The sequence below is a fragment of the Sceloporus occidentalis genome, unplaced genomic scaffold (genome assembly GCF_023333645.1).
Source record: "Sceloporus occidentalis isolate IW3139 unplaced genomic scaffold, rSceOcc1.0.p SCAF_1, whole genome shotgun sequence".
NCBI lineage: Eukaryota > Metazoa > Chordata > Lepidosauria > Squamata > Phrynosomatidae > Sceloporus > Sceloporus occidentalis.
The window spans coordinates 239,187,625-239,210,787 of NW_028316981.1; the positions used below are offsets into that span (position 1 = coordinate 239,187,625).

The 23,163-nt window shown below is 40.5% G+C and overlaps 1 protein-coding gene across 1 annotated transcript in view; it reads left to right on the plus strand.

The window, feature by feature from the left end:
- OSTF1 (osteoclast stimulating factor 1) overlaps positions 1-19,382 on the plus strand; it is a 42,216-nt gene extending 22,834 nt beyond the window's left edge. The window contains exons 3-10 of the mRNA XM_089490780.1: positions 6,949-6,999; positions 7,114-7,177; positions 10,244-10,297; positions 11,997-12,104; positions 13,206-13,255; positions 13,383-13,461; positions 15,090-15,188; positions 16,306-19,382. Coding sequence (XP_089346906.1) covers positions 6,949-6,999; positions 7,114-7,177; positions 10,244-10,297; positions 11,997-12,104; positions 13,206-13,255; positions 13,383-13,461; positions 15,090-15,188; positions 16,306-16,364 — 564 coding nt within the window. The 3' untranslated portion in view covers positions 16,365-19,382. The remainder of the gene's footprint in view (positions 1-6,948; positions 7,000-7,113; positions 7,178-10,243; positions 10,298-11,996; positions 12,105-13,205; positions 13,256-13,382; positions 13,462-15,089; positions 15,189-16,305) is intronic.
- Positions 19,383-23,163: the final 3,781 nt, after the last annotated feature.

A 23,163-nucleotide genomic window follows, 5' to 3' on the forward strand; every position in this document is an offset into this window, starting at 1 on the left:
AAAAATGGAGGACACACAAAAAAATTGAGGCTTTTTTAGAAATGTTAATATAAATCCATGTTTCTTAGGCATGATCAAAATGGCGGACGTTTTGACATTATTCGTAGACAGATCACGGAAATGTACTTCCCTTTCTAGCCACCCCCCTCTCCCCATTCCAAATAGCACATTTGAGCATTGAACATGGCTTTATTTTAACATTGCCTCTTGCATATTTCAGAGGCTTATTCCACAACCAAACCCTTTGGTCAAGGGACTTTGGTTTTCCTTCATTTTGGCTTGTTTTGTCTGTATTCCTCCCCACTAAATAAAGGAGACATGAAATGGAGTTAATGGGTACAAGTTGTTAAACAAAAAAGTCTTGTGAGACTCTGAAGGCAAGAGGTGCACCATGTTAAGATCTGCATTAAGCACACTTAGGCTGCTGCCACACTGCTTTCACTCTCATCACTCCATCCTATGGAATCCTGGGATTTGTAGTTTGTTGTGGTGCCAAGGCTGGGCTTTGAAATCTCAGGCATAAGAGAGGCAAAAGGCTTGGGCTGCATCTACACTGGAGAAATAATCTGGTTTGAGACCACTTTAACTGTCTTGGCTGAATGCTATGGAATTCTGGGAATGGTGGTCTGTTCCAGCACCACAGCAGAATGGCAGTTAACCCCTGGAAAGCTCTCTGACCAAGGTGACCAATGCCCTCACCCCAAAATGTAGGGCACCCAAGCAAAAAAATGTAAATAAAAGCTAAAAACACCCATGTAATTATAAATCCATGCTTCTTAGCCATGATCCAAATGGAGGACATTTTGAAATTTGACCGAAGAGGACATGTCCTGGAAAAGGAGGAGGATGTCTGGTCATCTTGTCTCTGGTCCAAAACACACTGCAGAAATAAAACAATGCTGGACTGAAATGCCCAGAGTTCCTCACCAAAGCTGCATCCACACTGAGGAAAGAATCCAGTTTGAGAGTGACTTAACTGTCCTGGGTTAGTGCTGGGGAATGCTGGGAATTGTAGTACATTGCTCAGTGCTGGGGAATCCTGGGAATTGTAGTCTATTGTGGCCTCAGAGCCATCACTGACAGAGAAGTCTCAATGTCTCCCAAACACTAGCATTCCCAGGATTCCCTAGCACTGAGTTAAAGCAGTCTCAAAGTGGGTTATTATTCCTGCAGTGTGTGTGAGAGATATAAAAGCTAGGGACTGGATTCATTTGGAGGATCTCTGTGTCCAAAACACACTGCTTTGACTGCCAGGGCTCAGTGCTATGGAATCCTGGGAATTGTAGTTTATTGTGGCACCAGAGCTCTCTGACAGAGAAGGCCAAATGCCTCACAGACCCCAGAATTCCAGAGCATTGAGCTTTGGCAGTTAAAGGGGTCTCAAAGTGCAGGGGGGGGGGGGAGAGAAAAGCCAGGGAGTGTGAATGAGCTCTGAGAGGAGGAGGAGGAGGAGGAGGAGGAGGAGGGAGGGAGCCAAGGGAAGTGGCCAGGACCACCAGAGGAGCCCCTGCTTTTCCTCATCATCGCAGCCCTCTCACTGCTGGCAAGAGGCTCTGCCCCCAGCCAGGCAACGCCTCCATTCAGTCTCCTTTTGTCAAAAGAACTCTGGTGCCACAAGAAACTACAATTCCCAGAATCCCATAGCACTGAGCCATGGATGTTTAAGGGGGGGGGGGGTCAAACTATTTCTGCAGCCTTTTGCTACCCCAAAGCCTTCTATTATTTACCAGCAACTTGCAAGGCAAAATCTTTCCTTCCAAGCCATTGAAAACCAACCCAAATGGAGGGCTGATTGCTTCTTTCCCATTGGTCAGCTTCCGGAGAAATTTGCATATGACAAGTAAAGGTGTTTAGGGCCTCAAAAACGACCCTGTGATAAAGAATTACAACAATACTGAGTGCTATACATTTAAAAGATGAGGCATTTAGACGCCCAGGGAAACAGGAACGATTGATGGCCTTTTTTTCTTTGCTCACTGTAACCTGAAAGTAATGCCTTTTGCAGGGTATATATACCAAGTGGGCTGGCAATAGCTCTGAGTGGCAGATGTCTTTAAGACCTGCTCTCTAGGCTAAGCCAGGCAGGGAGGCGGGGAGGGTGGCACACAGCCATGGGGAGGGGTGGAGCTGCCTCCAGGGCCTTGCTGGGGGGGGGGAGGTCCTGGGGGATGGGCCAAACCAGGGTGGGACTGTGTGGCCCCGCCCCAAACTGGGAAAGTCCCACCCCCAGCCGGGATATGGCAAGCCTACTGGGAAGGGAGTTCCAGAATTGAGGGGCACAGCCCCCAAGAAGGCCCTCTCTTGTGTCCCCATTAATTGTTCTTGTGATGGAGGGGGGGCTGAGAGAAGGGCCTCTCCTGAAGATCTCAGAGCCCAGGCCAGTTCATACGGGGAGACACTGTCTGCCAAATAACCCGGACCTTAACCATATACAACTCAAAAAGACCAGGATAATTGGGACTGGAAATGTCCTGTACCTTTTAGGTATAGAGGGTTGTGAAAGAAGAGTTGTTGGGCCTCAACTTCTGTCGTGCTCTTTGCTGCATATTACAGTATCTAGGATTTGGAGGAGCTTCCATACATTGAAGTTTATCACACGGAGGTTGGGAGGTTTTTGTGGCTCAGATCCAACAATGAAAATTCACATGATAATGTGAATGTGTTATCACATGTGATTCCTTTCTATGGAAGCTCCTTCCGTGGTGCTTCCACAGTGAATCCAAAGTGACTCCTCATTTTGGTGAATTCGGTACAAAAGTGAATTCACAGAATTCGCATTCAAGCTCACTTCAATTTCACTCTGAATTGGTCTAGTGTGGAATGCAACTTTGCCAGTACCCCCCCCCCAAAAAAAAAAAAAAACCTCCAAAGAGGCAAATTTCCCATGATGCTGCACTGCAATTTTGCCCCAATTGCTTCCGTTGCTCAGAAGGTTAGATGACAGGGATGGAGGGAATGAAACAGGAGGCTGGGGGGAGCAACAAACTCCAGTTTCAAGAATTCCACAGCCTCAAGCCAAAGACCCCAGAACAAACTCCAACTCCCAGAATTCCATAGCACTGAGCCAGGACAGTTAAAGTGGAGTTAAACCAGATTATGTCCCCAGTGCGGATGCAACCTAAGAGAAGGCAACTATTACAAAAGGAAGGAGAGTGGATTGGATTCAGGGAGGTGGTACTTTAGGGAGCATGGAGAATAATTATAATAATTATAATTAAAAAAACCAAAAATGTTTTTAAAATAATAATAATAATCATAATCATAATAAGTTATTAGTTTGCTGAGGCACCAGAGCTCTCTGGCAGAGTAGGCTCAATGTCTCACAACACTACAGTTCCCAGAATTCCCTAGCCTCGAGCCAAGGACCCCACAATAAACTCCAACTCCCATAATAATAATATTAATAATAATTTATTATTTTAAAAATGATGATGATGATGATGATGATGATGATGATGATGATGATGATGATGATATTATTAATAATTAATTTTTAAAATAAAAATGCAGGGCACTTCTGGCCTTACCAACCTGAGGAGCAGAATGTATTGCCTGTTGTTGTGTGCCTTCAAGTCATTTCCAACTCATTTTAACCCTAAGGTGAACCTATCAAGGGTTTTCTTGACATGTTCCTTTAGAGGGAGTTTACCATTGCCATCCTCTAAGGCTGAGAGAATGGGACTGGCCCAGGGTCACCCAGTGGATTTCATGGCCAAGCAGGGATTCAAATGCTGGTCTCCAGAGTTGTAATCCAATGTTCAAGCTACTAGTCCATGCTCTTCTGTCTCCCTATCATGGGGTTTTCTTGGCAAATTTTTTCAATGGGTGTTTGCCATTGTATTGCAGCAAGAAATGGTGATGAAAAAGGTATTAAGGAGCCTGTTGGTTTCTGGTGTCTATATGTGACTCTGTGAATGACGAGAGATGGTAAGATAGCCAGGGGACAGCAGAAAAATAGCCCATGTTATTTTCCTGATTTAAACCACCTCTCCCCTGTTGGCTTTAGCACTGCAGCGCATAAGAAAAACTAATTTTGTTACAGGTATAATGGATATACTTTTTCTACTGCAGTGCTAATAATAACTTGAGGTTTTTGGCTATCTAAGAAAATGATAGCTAAACTCTTTCCCAAGTGTTTTAACAAATCAATAGGGATGTATTTTCATCTTCTTTAAAACAAACAAAAAACTCAGAAGATTCAACTGTAAATCCCTCATTATATGACATTTGGCCCTTCCATGAGAGCTGTTTACCTGGAGCGATGAAAAACAGTCATTGATTCTACATTTCTCAAGATGCAGCCTATCATTGCACCCAAAACCTGACACTTCCAGCCTCCGTTCCCCTTCTTGAGACTTAGATCTGACCACACATGGAATTATTTTAATATCTGGGTTGATTTTGGGAAGGCTTTTTCTTATCCCAATTTTTGTAATGCTCAGCCTGATTAAGAGTACTCAAGAACTCAAAAGCACATTCCACTTTTATGACATTTTAGTGGACTTAATAAAAGGTATTGTTTAAGTTTAATGTCATTGTCTAAGTCACAAGCGACACAGCTGCTTTTATTAACATGTTTATTTTTCCCATGAGAAACCAGTAGGTGGCAGCAGGGGACAGCAAAAATCCCTTTTCTTTTGCTTTATTTTCAATCATTGCATCCTCCTTGGGGCAAGAATGCTTAAGCATTTTTCAAGGCCGAAGCACTCTTCCTTTCTTCAGTTGCAGAGCAAGCAATCTCCAGTTCCAAATCTAGCTTCCTTTTCTTATTTATGGGGGTTACCAGGGTTACTTTTTGATCCTTCTCAGATTCCCTAACTTTTCATTTCCAATAAACTAGTAACAATTCATGGAATTAAAAATGATTTTACACTTGCTCCCCTGTTCAGCCCTGACAACAGCTTCAAGCATCTGATTCCAGGGGTTCATCAGTCCTTATGCCTCTTGTGGTTCAAGATCACTTACCCCACTCCACTTTTTTAATGACTATAAGCCACAAAGTCTTTCACACTTTCCATAGAAGCATTACACTGTGTTAAAGGATTAATGGAGAAATTAAAAAGTGGGAAGCTTAGAGGCACTTGTGTCTGTCCTTGAAGTCCAACAGGTGGCACTTTGGTAATGGACTCCATCAATGGTACTGAACCCGCTTCTGTTTTCCATCCTGTACAAATTTGTGTGTGCAAGAAAAAAAGTGGAAGATGTTAGGGAGGGGGAGCAGTAGTTGTTGTTAATGGCCTTTAAGTTGACTTCAACCTATGGTGACACTGTGAATGAGAGATCTCCAAATCTCTTTGTTCTCAGCCACTCTGCTTGGTCTTGCATATTCATGGCCATGGCTTCTCTAGACCTGTTCACACGGGGAAAATTGGAAGGTTAAACTGGTCACAATGCAGGGTCATCCAGGGCATTAGGGACAGTTTTGCAATTGCTTTTCAGATGACTGTGTGCACAAACAGGTTAGAAAGTGAAGTGAATCAGGGAATAAGCATTTTCACAAAAATACTGTGTTTTCATTTCCAGTTCATTCACAAATTTGCTTTTTTCATGTAATTGCAGCAGTCTGAAAACCATGTCCTGGATTCTCCCTGTTCCCAGATTTCTCATGGTTCCTTTGCTGTGCCAAGGAGAGGGAGGCAGCCTTGCTCTAAAAGGGATACACACATACAAGACACACACCTCTTTCCCTCGGCTGGTCTCCTCCTCCTGCAACAGGGAACAGCTGGTGGGAGAGCAAGAGAAAGGACATTTTGAAATTCCTCTTTTATAGGAGGGAGAAAGTGAGATTATGTCCTGGAAAAGGAGGGCATCTGGGAGTTTCAGTCCTCACTAAAATCAGGAAGGTTTATGGACCAGCCACCTCCTCTTTCTCTCCACTGTGTGTGTGTGTTTATGTATGGTTTTATGGGAGTTTGCAAAGGAAAATCTCAGCCTGCCTTCTGCTGAAACAGGTTCTGGGACAAAGACGATTTTCCTCCACAGTTTCCCTTCCATCTCTGGAGCATGTGTGTGTGTGTGCACTTGTGGAAATGACAGTTTGGAGCATGCGCAAAAAAGTTATTCCCAAGTAAGCAACGGGATTTGTCCTCATCTATCTGAAAGCCAAATTCACTTTTGACACACTTTCTTGCCTAATCTGTTGTTGTGCTTTGTTTGTGATAATCATTAGTGAATTTGCTTGCTTTTCCGGAATGCCAACACTAACTATTTTTGGGAGGAAAGCAGATAGGTCACCGTGTGAAAAAGTCATCTGAATTCATCCATCTAGTAAACAGTCTTTTTCTTCTCCTATTGCCCTCAACTTTACCAGGCGTTATTGTCTTTTTCTAGTGAGTGCTTTCTTCTCATGATATGGCAAAAATGTGACAACCTCAGTTTAGTCATCTTTGCTTCTAAGGAGAACCCAGATCTGATTTGCTCTAGGACCCATTTATTTGGTAGCCCATGGTAATCACAGAATTCCCAACTTCATTCTCTGCATGTGCCCTTGGAAGCATTTGAAAAACAACTTGAAGTCAGTACCACACCTTTTGCTTTTGCATCATGCCCCTGCCCTTGACTTGGAAGGGAAGCTATGAAGGAACTTGAATATATCCTGAAGTGTAAAATATATCATCAAATACTAAAGTTAGAATGTCCCATGTCATCTTATCTCCCATTTCTGTGAATGGTTGTGAGAGCTGTAAAGTAAAGATAGCTGACAGGAAGAAAATGAACTCATTTGAAATGTGGTGCTGGAGAAAAATTGGGAATTAGGATGAACTGACAGAAGTGTATAAAATTACTGTTAGAGCAGGAAGCCAATGATGTATCACTTCTTTGAGGTAAATGGAATGAGTCTTGAAACATGGTCAGGCCAGTCCTTGACACTGTGGTGGGAGAGTTGGATTGAAAATGCCTTGGTTGAAATCAGTACATAAACTGAAGACAGTCTGTTTGTTGTTCCAGCCAGATGAGCTGTATTTTGAAGAAGGAGATATCATCTACATTTCTGATATGGTAAGTTTATAAACACAATGCGGTAACAAGTAGGGCATATTACATTAATTAGCGGAATAAATTTCAAATGGAATAGTATTTTTTGTTTCAAGCAATATTTTCTTTTCCCTCCAGAGTGATACAAATTGGTGGAAGGGGACCTGTAAAGGACGGACTGGACTAATTCCCAGCAACTATGGTATATTTCAAATTTGTTTTGGTTTTCAGGACCTCCTTCTGCACAGTAGCTGGGAAGGAAAAAAAATCATAGTTTATGCTATTTCTTTTTACGAAGTATCTGTGAGCAAGAGCCAAAAGGATTCTAGTATCCTAAGCTAATGTCAGAACCAGAACTTGTATTAGTTACTTTTTGACTATGAATTCCATAATCCCCCAACCACCATAGCCAGTTTGAAAATGGAACTTTTCCAAGCTCTGGTCAGAATTGGCCTGAAGTAAATGAGCTAGTTCTAGAAGGTGATCTTAAATGAGAAGAATGTGTCAGTGTGTTACCATCTCCTGGATTTAAAGCAGAAAGTGTCATTTGGAGAACACTAACCAAATGAGATTTCATCCGAAACAGGCACATTTTAACTTGACACATTTAAAAAGGAGTGTTGTTGACACCAGTTGAAGTTCTTTGAATAAGGCATCTCAGAGCCTGGTTATCACTACAGGAAAATCCTACTATTTTGTAAATATACAGTGCTCTGTGAAAGGTGATACTTAATGAAGAACCTGAAATCTTAAGACTGGCATGAAAAGAGATCCTCTGTCAGATCTTTTGGTCCAAAGTTGTTTAGGCTTTGAGGGTAAACACCAGCACCTAAAATTAACCTTGCAAGCAAATAAGCTGACAGCATAATCCTTTCAAAATGGGTGTAATATAAACAGTTCTGGCTGAACCAGTTAGAAATCTCACAGCTACTTTCTGTGCTAATTTGAAACCAATTTAATGGCTGCAGGGAAACTAAAAGCAATGAGAATGGTGGGAACAAGCCTTCCTCCTAATTTGCAGCTTTCTGGACAGCAATAAGAGCTCAGTGATTTTATATCTTTTTCTTTTCACTGTAACAGCAAAACACTTGTCTCTGCATATCAAGATGGGTCCTGCTGCAAAACTAGTGCAATTAGTACGTTTAGTGTTTGCCTCTGGCAGGCAGAGACTTTTTATTTAGACAGGCCTTTGTGGTGGAAGGGCCTTTTAAGGGATATGCTATATTTTTATATTCCTTGGTAAATGTGTTTTAAACTTTTTTAAATTGATATTTTAATAGGATTGCTTATTTCATGCTTTTTAAAACTTTTAAATCATGTTTATCTATGCTTATGGTGCCATCTACATAGTAAACTCATTTATTGATTGTTTAATTTGATTTGATGTACACTCATCCCTCCCCATTTGCGGCTTTGACTTTTGCAGATCTGATTATTCGTGGATTTTATTAATATGTTCTACCTAGGAATATCTAGGTCCTCCACACAACTCTGTGGTCAACTTTAACCAAAGGTCAAACTGAAGGGCATATAGATCCCTAGAGAGAACACTCCACTAGGCATTTGTAGCTCCTCCAGCACAATTCTATGGACAATGTCTGGCAGCTGTTGACCACAGAGTTGCACTGCAAGACCTAGAGATTCCCAGAGAGGTGTTCTCTCAGGTAAAAACATAGTGTTTTTGTTATTTGCAGTTTTCTCACATTCACAGGGGTCCTGTGCCCCTAACCCCAGCAAATGTGGATGGATGAGTGTGTATTCCACCTTTCTCCCATTACTGGAGAAAAGACTCTCTTGGGACTTGTGCTGTGAGAATGGTGAACTATGAATTGAATAAGTGAATATATAAATACCTAAGTCTTTCCTTTTATTCTAAATCTTTTCTGGTTCAAATTTCCTTTAGATATACAGATTCCAATATCCAGATGTCTAACCTGCATTCCTCCCCAGACCATTGAGAATTAGAGACAAAACCAGGACACTCATAACCATTGTTTGGCAGGGGCAGAGAGTTAAAGTATAGAGGATACCAGCCTAATTTTTAAGCCTGTATCAGTGATTTTTAAATTACTCTCATAAGATGTTGGCAGAGCTTTAGTAGCTAATTGCAGAGGTTCATAAATGGCAGCTGATAAGCAAAATATGTACATGACTAGGTAACAGAGCACTCTTGTATGAGGATGGGGAAATGTTCACTTACAAGCTTGAGAGAGTTTGGGACTGATGTGTATGAACCTCAAAGGATGCCAAGAGAAGAAGAGAGAAAGGGAAGGGAGGTTCAAAGTGAGAAAACACAAATATCTTCCTTAATTTACCCCACCACCATCAAAGAGGGAATAGGTGAGAAAGCTGCCAATAGAATAATAAAAATTACATGTCCCAAGTCTCTCTAGACTACTGAGAAAAAGCAGCAAAGGATGGTACATTTTTAACAGCACTTTACAGAGTCATCAAAACAACATAAAACCTGCCAATGGTGTGCAATCTAAAATCACAAAATATAAAATATAGTAAACAATTTATCCCATTAAAATATCTATAAAACTATAGACAAACAATATACCCTTTGTCTAAATTATCAAAGATATCAAGCTGCAGCCTGAAATGCTTCCATAAGCAAAAAAAAAAAAAAAAAAAAAAAAAAAAAAAAAAAAAAAAAGTTCAGGCTTAAAATTAATTAGAGAAGTGGTAATCTACAAATGTTTGGGGAGATGGTTCCAGGAATGTGGAGAAGGGGCGGATCTGAACCAGGGAAGAAGAAACTCTTGGCTGGGTCAGGAGCCCTGAGCCTCTGGTTTGGACAATAAAGCCTAACAAAGAAAACTGTTGAGCTTATCACCCTACCCCTCATCACCAAAAGTGATCTTCCTTACCGATGTAATATTAGATCCCTGATACATTGTTTACCAACTGCAGGATGTCTTAATGTGCACTTGAATTTTCCATGGCAGTATTCACTCATGTCCAATAATTTAATCAGTATGAAATCTCTGACAGCAGTTGTCAATAGAGTCACATTCCTGACATCCTTTCCAATATGGTTGATGGTTCAAGGATTTGGTTAGAGAGGCCTAAACCTTCTCTTTCCTGGGCCAAGCAGATGGATGCACACACAACATATATATAGCCATCTCGGCAATAATCCATGATTGTTGATGAATGTTGGGGCATTGGTGCTGAAGAAATGGAAGTCTTGGGCCTATTTAGTGAGGCACAAAAGATAAATGTTGGTTAAAGTTTTGTGTGGGTTTTTCCTCTTTTATTTTAGTGGCTGAACAAGCAGAATCCATTGACAACCCACTACATGAAGCTGCCAAGAGAGGTAAGTGGATGGGGTTCATAGCGTCCAGATCCCTGATGTATTTTTGAGTTGCCAACCCACTTTTGATAGTTGTCACTGTAGCAGAAGCAGCCACAAGATCTACCAGAAAGCTGCTTTTATTAACCAGATTACTTGGAATTCAACTGTTCTCTTTCCATTTATTTTAGGGGTACAATAAATGGTATGTAGCGTTTTCTTTAAAGGTCAAATTGTCTCACAGCTGGATATTCACACTTGCAATGGACTTTTCCTTTCCCCTCTTTCACCCTGCAACCCCTAGTCTTCAGGAGTAGAGGGTGCTTGGAGGTGGGCAGGAGACTGCAGCAGAACAATGTTGCTCACAAATGCCATTCTCTTGGTATACCAAGAGATCTTGTCTCCTGTCTTGTAGGATACAACCTTAAAAAAATAGGATGCTGGGTTTTTGTTTTTTTTTGGGGGGGGGGGTGGACAATAAAGGTTTTTTATTCTCTTTACAAGGAATGGTGCTTACAGGTTTTTGGGTTTTTTCCCCTTCCTGGCTTGAATATTTCAGGCAAATAATTTGGGTTCCATGTTCTATATATTCTTAATTTGCTGGCTAAACATATTTACCTTTTTCTAAAAATATATTTATGGTAACCAATAGTGTCAAGAACTTCCCAACAGTAAAAGCTGCTTGACACTGGAACACACTCCTTTTGAAGGTGGTGGAGCCTCCTCCTTTGGAGGTTTTTAAAGGTGTCTCAGGGGTCACATAATGCTTTGGTATCCACCAGTCAACTGACAGGAAGGTCGCCCTCTCTGGATGGTGATGGAGCTTCTATGGCTGTCCTGCTTGCAGTTTTCCACCACCAGTGTGGCAAAAGATGAGTCACTTTGGGAATCTATCAGGAACTGTTTAATATCAACAAAATCTTGGGGCTCCTCATTTTCCCAGCAGACCTTTTAAATATTTGGATTTCAGGTACTCTTAGTGAAATCCTATGTATGTCTGTTCATAATTAACTCCCACTGAGTTCACTAAAACCAGCACAGGGTGGGAAGCTACAACAGGTTTAGCGGCTGCACATGCCCCTCACTACAGCTTGGAGGGGCAAGCTGCCTCCTGATTTTAATATTCAAAATTACCTTCCCACTTCCTGTAGGTAATATTGGTGTAATTTGTGATATTGGTTGACAGATTGCAGTTTGCTGTAATTACAGGTCCAAGAGAGGTATTTTTGAACAAAGAAGTCCCTTGCTTACTTTCTGCTTTTAAAAAGTCCTCCCCTAAAATAACGCAGGACCATCCTGTAGGGGAAGAGCATCTTTCAGTTTTTAAAAATTATGTGGGTTAGGGACACTTCATGGGACACCCGTTCCTCACTTGTAGTGTATATGAATCCTGGCATATAGGATTTTGGATGGGCAACATTTGATTGTGTAGATAATTTATTATTGCCAGAATTTAACTGCACAGGCTCTTTTATTTTTAAGAGATAAATAATTAACTTGACTTTCCCCTTCCACAAAGACCTTTCTTTGTGCTCTCTGGTGAGTTTCAAATGGAAGACTGCCTTTGCATGAGATTTTCATTCCTGCAATTACACCATGATTTAGGAACTTTAAATAAATATATACATTGATCCAAAGTTAAATTGCTAACGTGTGACTTTCATGGTTCTCAGTTTGACAACAGATTTTAAAAATTGTGTTCTGTTAAAAATGTGTTTTTCAGGAAACTTGAGCTGGCTGAGGGAATGTTTGGATAACAGAGTTGGTGTCAATGGTTTAGACAAAGCTGGAAGTACAGCATTGTACTGGGCTAGCCATGCTGGACACAAAGGTAGGGATATTTGAATTTTTGAGTTCAAATTTCTCTGAGTTCTCCTTTTTCTAATTTTTATTCTGTTCTCTTCCACATTCAGACCACTGTGTATTTATTTAAAAATAAACAAAATATTTGTTTTCATGTGTGTTTTTCTAAATTACATGTTTTTGTATAAATGTTGCCTACAGTTCTTACTAGCAATTTCTTCTGATATGTAATGTATTTTGTATATTGTTTTCACAAATATACACCTTTTGTGTTCATGTCCCCTTAATATATACAGTGTGCCTGCGTTTTACGTGGGTGCGGTATATGGTGAAAGCCGCATACACTGAAAGCCATGCCGGAAAAGCCCCTCACGCACCCCAGAAGAAGTAATGGGATGCGCACCCGTGGTGTGAGCCCCATTAGTTGTAATGGGGCTCCAGCACACACAAAATTCCCCTTACGCAGAGGGATCCTTAATGTATATCTTTGTATTTAGTTAATGATTGGAGAATGGTATGGCAAAATTTGAGAAATTGTGAATCCCCAAAAATAATTGTGTTTCATCTTGTGTGTTTGGTTTGGAAAGTGTGCATTAAACTCACATGAAGATGCAACCTGAACAAACCCCTGCTCCTATCCCTACATAAAGGTATACTATAACTTAATGGGGATGAATGATAATCTTCCTGCTTTCCCATTTGCTGAATTAACCAGCTACTATTTGCTCATTCACTGCCAGATATAACACAGTCTGAATTCCTGTATGATAAGATTTAAATTGGAGTGAGTGAGGCAGCTGGTGGTTGTTGAGGAATAACTGTATTAGAAAACAAATTATAATAAATAAGTGTATGTCAAAATGAGCATGTGTCTAAAATTAAGTGATCTGAGTAACAAATCAGAAAATAAAAAAACTCATCCTGGATTAGGAAAATGAGGGGAAGAAAGGATATCATCAAATTCAATACTTTAAGTGCTTGTCAATCCAACTTTTACAGGTTTTAAAAAATATATGGATGCTTTGAGCTGATGGGGTCTGAATTCTGACTGTCATGATATATCATGAATGCAAGCAAAATAAGTTCTAGCTTATCATGAGCTTTTTCCTTTTCTTTTCACTTTATGTAGACATAGTGGAAGTCTTACTGGTGCAGCCAAATGTAGAACTAAACCAACAGGTAGGGAATCATACATTGAATAGCTTTCAAAGAATTGGCCTCTAATAATGATTGGTTTCCACTGGAATGAACTAAACATTCAATGACACTTCAAGATCTGATGTTGATTTCCCTTTTGCTTTCACAGAATAAGCTGGGAGACACTGCATTACATGCTGCTGCATGGAAAGGCTATGCAGATATTGTAGAAACACTCCTGGCAAAAGGTAATTTATACATTAGCACCTTCAATTTTTGGCCTTGGTGTCTGGGAACAGAAAGACGTAGAGAAAGCAGGAGTGGTAAAGGGAATAGAAGAGGCCACAAGAAGGGGTAGGAAAGCATGATAAGTAATAGTGGAAGGACCAGTATGTGTCCTCCTGCCTCAGGTGTCAGGATGTGTTGGACCACCTCTTTCTTTAGTAGTAGACTTAGCCATGACACAATGAACTACTGTATTATTCTTTCTAAGCTTTAGCATATCCCCCTTCTTTTTGTCTAATGAGAGCAGGAATGGACAACTGTGGGAGGCAGCCTTAGGGGGCTGTACCCCAACACGCTATAGGGAGTGGTCAATTTTTGCAAAGCAAGGTTTTTGATCCCCAGGGATCAGTGTGCTCCAGGCACTTTGCCCACCCCTCCTTTGGCTGTCTCATTTATTTCAGATGTACTGATGGATTTGCTATGATTTTGAGCACATTTTACACAGAGACTTGGATTATACATAAAGTTAGGGGTTGGATTAGATGACCTCTAAGCTCTTCCAGCTTTATGTCTTAACATAGAGTCTGAGCTTCTACTAAAAACTACCGTATATACTCGACTATAAATCAACCTCACATATAAGTCAAGGGCAGGTCTTGGAGCTAAAATTATGAATTTTTCCATGAACCGTGGATAGGTTGAGGGTAAAACTTGGAGGCTCCTTCAGTGTGTGTATGTGTGCACGTGGCAAGAGGGACTCTCATTGAGACTTTTTGCTTCAATGGTTCAGCTTTCATTTCAGCCTTCACTCCCCAGACAGCGAGGCACATGAGTGGGAGAGGGACTCTTAAACAAACAACAATACAATCAGTCATGCAGGATTATTTCTGCTTGACTCAAGAGAGAAAGAAACTGCATGTGGACATCTAAAAGAGGTGCTATCACATTACGATAGTGATTTACATCAACCTGGGATTTTGAGGTCAATTTTTGGGCATACATTTTTAGACTTATGGACGAGTATATATGGTAAAAACCACCGTTGACTGTGGTTCTTCTTCAAAGCAAAATGGTGCCTCTCCATCCCTTGATTTAAGTAGTGCAGTGGAGCCAGTGCTCCCATGCCAAGACTACTAGGACATGGATTACCAGGGATGATGGCCTCATTTGCTACCCCTCCCCTTAGGCTTCTTTGTTGCCTCTTGAGTTTCACTGCAATTCTTACAGTAGCTGATGTATTTGAGGGTGGGGTTCTTTTCCAAGCAACAGTAGCTATCCCTCTTCTTATACAAAACGTTTCAAAGTGACCTGGGCTTGGACAGGCAATTAGGTTGTATTAACTTAACAAAACACCTGCTGCTGCTGCTAAACTTGAAAATGGAAGAACTGGTTTGTTCATATGGAGCCACACAATTGCCTGCATTTTTAATCTTTCTTTGGGAATGTGTCATGACAAGCACTTCACTTCAGAATTTAGCATGACACTATTGCTTGGCATGTCTAGGATGAAAGCTAGTGAATGCTAGAGCATAAAAATTAGTTCAGTTTTAGGCAGGAAGTGCCACTAAAGATAGTGAAGATGTGTGGCTCTAGCTTTTACAAGAATGGATTTTAAATGGATAACAGTGTGCTCTGTTGTGCTTTCACACAGGTGCCAGAACAGATTTAAGAAACAATGAGAAAAAATTGGCCCTGGATATGGCTACTGATGCAATGTGTGCTTCCCTGCTTAAAAAGAAACAAGGGCAAGGTAAGATTTTAAATAAATTCACACACATACATCCATGCACATGCACACACATGACACTAAACTTCCAACTGTCCTTCTGATACCTTGAATCTACATGTAAACTACAAGTATTCCTTAGAACAGTGGCTTTATCTATCCAACATTTAAACAACTATACCCTGCTGGTTCTTGTTAGTGGCATATACAGGTGCATGCTAACTTTATATCTACATGTGTCTGTTTTTGTTGTTGTGAAGGTTGGTATTCCCTTTCTTCCACTTCAGTGACCCCCCCCCCGATGTAATACAGAGCCACTGAAGAGCCTCACAGAGCCCCCCAGATGTTCTGTACCAGGAGGATCACAGAAGCTTCTGGATAAGTCCCCATAGTTAGACATACAATAATTATATCAGCTGCAGAGATCTCCGCAGGAGCCCAGAATGCCTCAGCAAATGATGTAGTCACTTTGTGTCTGCTTACAGGGACATAACCATGATCTCACCGGGCCCAGGAAGGTTAGGTGAGAGAGATTTAAACAGCTCCACAGAAGACCTGAGTGGTGGTAAATAGCTCAGTGTAGCACAGATTCACAGCCTATGTCTTCCAGACCCCTCCCCCACATGGGAAAAATAGATTTTGTCATTCTTGAAGGCATACAGGAACAAAAATTGGGAGTTTGAACTGGTCAGCGGGCCTAAAACCTGGACCCTCTTATCCATCAAAAATCTAAACTGGAAATAGCTATCTGGTCAGTTAATAGATTTTATTTCCTCTTTTTTAAAAAAAAACTTTGTTGTTGTTTGCACTCCAGTGGCTGCTGGGGGCAAAATGTTGCTCCACCAAATTTGGTTACCCTTGCAAAGACCCTTAGGATCAGATCTGACTCACAGACACAGAGCTCAATTCACTTTGAGTCTTCTCAAAGTTTGAGGAGTTGTGAAGACAGGAAGAATTCTTCATGGTTTAGGTGGACTTTCAGTTTAAGAAAACCGAGATATATACAGAAAAGTTTCCTTACTGGAAACTTTAAAGTGTGGAAGATGGGAATAGTAGATCTTAAAACATCCAAAATTCCTTGCTCTACTGCAAACTTTCAGCTACAAACAAAATTTCACATTTCTTTTATTCTGCATTTCAGATATAATGCGAACATTAAGCAATGCAGAAGAGTACCTTGATGATGAAGACTCTGACTGAATTTCCTTAATACTGTTTTGAAAAATGTACAACCTCTGTTGCCTCCATATTCCTCAAATGCCTTGCTTCTGTAACTACAAAATGTACTTTTAACATATACCCTAATGAAGTGTTACAATAATTTAAATTAGAAATTCCTTCCACCAGGTAAAATAACTACCATGTCTTAAGAACCATGAATTCTTTAATTGCTTTTAAACAATTTTTCTAAGCAAGAGTGTATGAATGATGGGTTTTTCCTTACATTTCCTGTTATATTGAATATAGGCATATCCCTTTAAAACACGAATACCATTTCGGATATGTATATATTTATATATATAAACCTACTTGAAAGGTTAATAGCCATCTTAAACCTATCTGCCATGATCAGCTTTATTTGCAGAGTGAAGTATCTTAGCAGAATGGTTGATATTTATCATATTTCATCTTCACACTTTTATCTCTTGCTTTTTCTGTCTATCATTCCCTCTCCCACCTTCATATGAAGGCACTGTGAGCTCAAATTTGGATATTGGGGAGGAAAATATTTTATGTAAGGAAAATACTTCTAAAGTGAAATGGAGCAGAAGCTGTCCCCTTCTGTCAGCTAATACTTTCTGTATAATACTTGAACATTATATTGCTGTAGATAAATCACAGCAAGAACAGGTAGTGTGCATAAAACAGTCATGGCCAGAATTTAGGGAAGCATGAAAAGTTGGTTACTTCATCATCCATCACAGGAAGCCACAAATGTCTCTGTCCATCAGTTGTATAGAGAATAATGGGAAGCTTCCTCCATTGTGGAATGAAAATGGTTTTAGAAACAAGCTGTGTTTTCTCATCCCCAGTCTTTTTCCTGCAGTTGTCACCTCTAGGGCCAAGCAAACCAAAGCATCTCCCAACTGTTAGTATGGGAGGGGTTTTCCCCACCATACATCACTCTTCCCCAGGAATTTCACTCTGTGTCTATCTTTATGTACAAGTACCTGCCTCACACAGCAGAATAGTAAGGATGGCAAACACAGCACCACCACTCAAGGAGCCTTGGCATTCCCTCTTGGCCCACAGTGCTTGGTTCTAAGAAAGAACACCTCAGAGACAGATGTTTGGATCTGTCAGCTTTTGTGGAGAGCAGCGCCTGTTGCTTTGTATAGAGCTGATTTGCCATCCCTCTGCCTCACTCTCAGAATGGGACAGGAAAGGATTCAGAGGCAGGAGTGGAGAAGGGAATGCTGGCTGGACAAATCGGAAGAGGGTGGTAACTTGGGTAGCTACTGCAAAATACAAAAGTGCTCTCTGTGTGTGGATCTCAGTCTTTGGCCTGTTACAGACAGCCAAAATAAAGCTGCTTCGAGTCACAGTGGAGGTATGGTGTTTCAATGATGCATGCGTCCTTAAGAGTCCAGAAGCCACACCAAAGCCATGCTTCAGTCCTTAGGACACCTCGTGGTGGCGGGGAGGAGGAGAAAGGGGCCGCTTGACCCCTTTCTCCCTTGCTTCGCTGGGCGCAGCTGTCTGAAGGCTGCGCCCAGCGACGCAAAGCGGCGCCGCAAACCAGGAAGGAGCTCCGAAATGGAGCTCCTTCCTGGTCCGCACTAAGGGCGCACTAGGCGCCCTGGCATGGAGCGAGGACGTCACATCCGCACCGCCCCCTATAGAGGCGGCGCGGCCGCGACGTCCTCATGGCGGCGGCCGTCTGGAATGGCCGCCGTCATTTTTTACGCACAGAGCGCGTATTAGGGTTAGGGAGGTGTGGAAGCACTGCACCTCCCTAACCCTAGTACGCGCTCTGCGCGTACTTTAATGGCGGTGTGTAACCCGCCATTGTTATGAACAGCTCCAGCTACTGACTGTAGACTAAGGATATAATTCTTCACTATGGGGCTGTGCATACAGTCCCAAAGGGGTGGCTTTCCTAGCCAGATCGGGGCTACAGCAACCTCACAGCCTTTCCAGGGTGTGAAAAGGAACCTCAAAAGGCACCCCCTTTTTGCACCCTGGAAAGGGTGTGATAGCTGCGGTGGCATGGCTATGCGGTGCTCCTTTGGCGCTGGGTCATATGGACGCAGCGTCAGAGTAGCGACTCCATCCCCATGCCGGGCCAAAGTGCCGGTCAGTATAGGGCCTAAGTTTCTTCTCAAAGTAATATTTCAGCAGTTTTCTTCCTGCTGTGAGAAAGTATTTGAAAAACCATAGTTTTCAAAGGCTATTTGCAATTTGAAACTTATTCTTTGCAAAATTCATATATTGTTTTGTGCAGGAAATAACATTTTCTGCATGGAAAATAATATTTCAAAGCAGAAATATTAATGCCTGCACAGAAATACTGTTGCCTGTGCATAAAACACTTTTCTATACAAATCAACCATGTACAGATTTTACACGAAATGAATCTCTAATAACAACTTTTTTTCTGGGAAGAAAACAATATTTTCTGTACAGGAATGATTATTTCTACCTTGAAATATTTTCCATGCAGAAAATGTTGTGTCCTGTGCAAAACAACAGTGTGAGAATTTTACAGTCCCAAACTGCAAAGATTCTTCTCAGTCCAGGATTGCTCTTGGCATAGTTTCTCGACACTTGAAAAACATGTTTTTCAACAATTTTTTGAATATTTTTACATTCTTATTGTAGGCATGATATGCGAAATCATAATTCACATTTGCAAAGTTTCTGATCTAGAGAGGAAAATTTCTAGAGGAGCCAGCTAGCACAGCTAGGTAATTTATTTAAGGAAAGAGCTCATTCTTTGACTCAAACTCATTGCACTATAGTAACATTTGCAAAGTATTTGCTTTCACATCTGTAGTAGGGAGGTGGAGACTGTTTCTCACTTTATGCTCTTTTGCATTTGCCTCAGTTTCCTCCATTCTCTCTCAAAGATTCTTGCTCTTGTTTGCTTCTCTGAAATGTTACCTCAGAACTAATACGTTCCTGAAATCATTTTTATGGTGGTGGTGGAGGGAAATAAACCAAAAGTATCTTCAAAAAACAATCTGTTATAAATAAAATATATTAAATGCTTCGAAATTTAATTGCTCTGCCTCTTCCAAAATGTAAGTACTTCCCTGTGGTGGAATTAATAAGGCCTACCCAATCTCAGAGTCAGCCCTGCCAGTAATAAGAACAAGTTGGCTGCTTTAGGCAATCCATTTCAGTGTCATGAAAGAGGGGCATATTCTTAACTCTGTACATAATATTATTTTATTTCTACTGCTGTGGGGGTAACGGAAATGAGCTTGTGGATCTTTCTGCATCAGATACCAAAAGAACATCTTATCTTGAATGCTTGCCACCTATACTGGTGGGATGGCAAGGATGCCATTTTTTTCCTCTGCCTTTGGCAGTAGTATATCTTGAAATGGCCCTAGGTAGATCTACAGCAATAAGCCTTCGGGGATGGCAAATTCTGTCTTATTCGACTTCCACTAGCGAAGATATATTCAAAATGAGAATAAAGATTTTTGTAGCTATAAATCTATTTCTAAAACAGTGCTTACACTGTAGGTTTGATGCGACCTTTACTACAGGATCTTTATTTACATGTATCAGAGCATTCACATTACATCGGGATGCACTCCTTTCTCCCTGTTAGCACATACAATTATGTTCTTAAAATATTTGTCTCAATTTACAAGGTTCTTTACAGCTTTAGACATGTTTACAACACAAATAGCTCTCTGGGTTAGTAATTTACTACAGATTTTATGAGATTTTCACCATATGTTCTTGTCCTATCTACATACTGAAGCAAAAGAATGCAGCCCTGTGTGTGATCTGTAAGCAGTGCAAACAAGAAATTTTATTTTATTTTAATCAGTCATTTTTTTAATTTTTATATTAACTAGATCTTCCCTAAAGGATATTTATTTTGTGTTTATTTGCACAATGTACATACTTTATAATGAAAATCTGTAACTTTTAATATGCAATTCTAAACAAACAAACAAAATATTTATTTTTGGAACATCTGCATTCCACTTATACTCATTTTATAAAACTTTGCAATATGGATATCAGCTAATGTGCCCACTATGTAATAACATTTCAGGTTATTATGATTTATTACTCTTGTTTCTGTGACTCAAGAAGCTTTATACACATTAACAGAAATCAGAAATAACAGCCAACTGAAAAATGGAATCCTTATTCAGATTATCCAGCCATGGGGGTAGGTGGAGACACACAGACTCACAATGGAACTGTTTAAATCCCATCTGGGAGACCAGCAGTGAAGGAGGGAAACATATCTTGTGTGTTTGTGTGTGGGGAAATATTCATTTCACAGGGAAAGAAGTGATGATGGCTGTCCTTTGTGTCATGTTGGAACTGAAAAGGGCCTGAGAAGATTGTTAGTTTACATGAGGGCAAAACTAGCAGTAACAAACTGGGAGATACGCAATGGCATTTTAAATTATGCATTTCAATTAGAAAATTCCTAGGGTATTTTACAATGGTATCATCAAAATTCAAAATCAATCAAGCAACATTATTTCCGGGGGTGTGTGGGTGGGTAGCAATTTTGTCTGTTGCAGTAAAAACCATAAAAGTGTTTTGTTTGGCATAAGCAAGCTGCTCTGAGAGCCTTTGTGGCTGAAGAGTGAAGTATAAATTCTCTATATATAAATAAATATAAACAAATAAATGAACTTTGGGGTATTGCAGTCTGTTTGATCACAAAAGTAAAACACTGCAACCTTTTGATTTTGCTGCAGCAGTATGCTGAAGCTAAAAATAGTATTAAAAAACAATTGTAGACACTAAAAACCTTTTGGCAATTTTAAAACTGGGACAACTAAAATAAAATGTTGCTTAGTACATGTCACTCATTACAAACAACAAGCAGCCCTCCCTGTAGAAAAACATTTTTACAGATAGAGTGCCAGAGCTGAGAAGGCCATCTCTGTGTTCACCAGATGAGAGTCATCCAGAAGAGAACTTCCAAAAACACTCTACAGACAAAATGATAGAGAGGTTTAACCCATGCAGAGGTTAAATATAAGCACTGGATCTTTGAACTGCATTTGGAAATGGCATGCAGTTAATGAAGCTCCATCATCAACAAAATTTACTGCCCTCAAGTCAATTTTGACCCATGGTGACCCAATGAATGACTTGGTCAACCAATCTGCTCAGCTATCCTAGCCTATCCTCAATCAATTTGCTCAATTCTTGCAGACTCATAACCATGGCCTCTCTGATTGAATCTATCCATCTGGAATGTGGTCTCCCCTTTTTCTATTGCCTTCAACTTTAACAAGCATTATAGTCTTTTCTACTGAGCCCTTTCTTTTCATAATATAGCCAAAATATGATAACCCGTTTAGTCATCTTTGGTTCTAGGAAGGGTTTGGGCCTGATTTGCTTGAGGACCCATTTATTTGTGTTTTTAGCTGTCCATGGTATTCTCAGAACTCTTCTCCAGCACAACATTTCAAATAAGGTGGTTTTCTTCCTATCAGCTTTCTGCACTGTCCAGTTTTCACAATCATACATAGAAATAGGGATTACGATGTCTAGCTCTATCTGGCGCTATCTGGCTCTAGCCACACAGAGCCAGACAGAGCCAGATAGAGCCACAGAGCCAGACAGAGCCAAATAGACCCAGACAGAGCGAGATAGAGCCACAGATAGAGCCAGACAGAGCCAGACAGCCAGATAGAGCCAGACAGAGCCAGATAGAGCCACAGAGCCAAATAGCCTGGGATAAACTTCCAATTTCCCCCATGTGAAAAAGTCCAATACAACACTGAAGAAGCTGCACAGCATTTTCGGCTACTTTTAGCACATCAAGAAGTCAGTAAAACATGTATGTAAATACATAGCTGAGAAGATCCTCAACCTGGAGAACATATCATGTATGAGCAAGTCCATAAATTGCCAAGAAAGCAAAGTTAAAGATGATTAGTTCCTCTGTGTTTATACTCTAGGAAAGGTAGATATTTAATTCTGGCACAGAAACACATAAAATCGTAGCATTTAACACTAAAATTATATAGCAGAGGACTGCCATGTCAGCCACTTACTCTCTCCTAGAAGGGAAAAAGATACCTTTCATGTTTGTACTTTCTCAGCAAAGATTTAATTGTAGGATATAATGGAAACGTTTGACCAATTTTATATAAACTCTAGTCATAAACAAACTTGTTAATTTTTCTAAGACACCAGTTGTTGTGTTTTGTCACCCATCCAGTATGCTTACATAGAGTCTGAGGGCTCAACAAGACATGACATTTAAAGAAAAACAAACTAATGGCAGCTGAGATAGTGGAAACGTAGTCTGAACCACAACAAGGGGAGGAGAGGAGATTAATTACATATAATTTAAAAAATTCTACTTATTCTTGACATTTCCAACACAAATTTGAGGAACTTTTATACATTTTAGAAATCTTTTCTGGTGTTAAATACCAATGGTACATCATTTTACAAAAGCTTTTTTTCTAAGGTTAAAACTCAAAGTAAATTTCAAGCCTTCCCCCCCCCCCCACATCTTCTCCCATTGTTCTAAATTATGACCAACATTTTGTGCCCATTAAATCATATGTTCTTTAACGTGTTCCTCCTCAGTTTCCATTTTCAATAATATCTTTTACATTTTAGATCTCAGCTTATCATAACTGCAGCACAGTCATTTTTGAGACTTAAGTCTTTGAATCTTCAAAATCCATTACCTACAACATCAGTGGTGTTCCTGCTTCTGGGGTCACCAGGTGAGGGGGCAGGGGTGCTTCTGGGGGTGGGCTTCTGGGCGTGGCAATGGCACCTCCAGAGGCACAGCCAAAGAGACACACTTGCCCTTTCTCCTTCA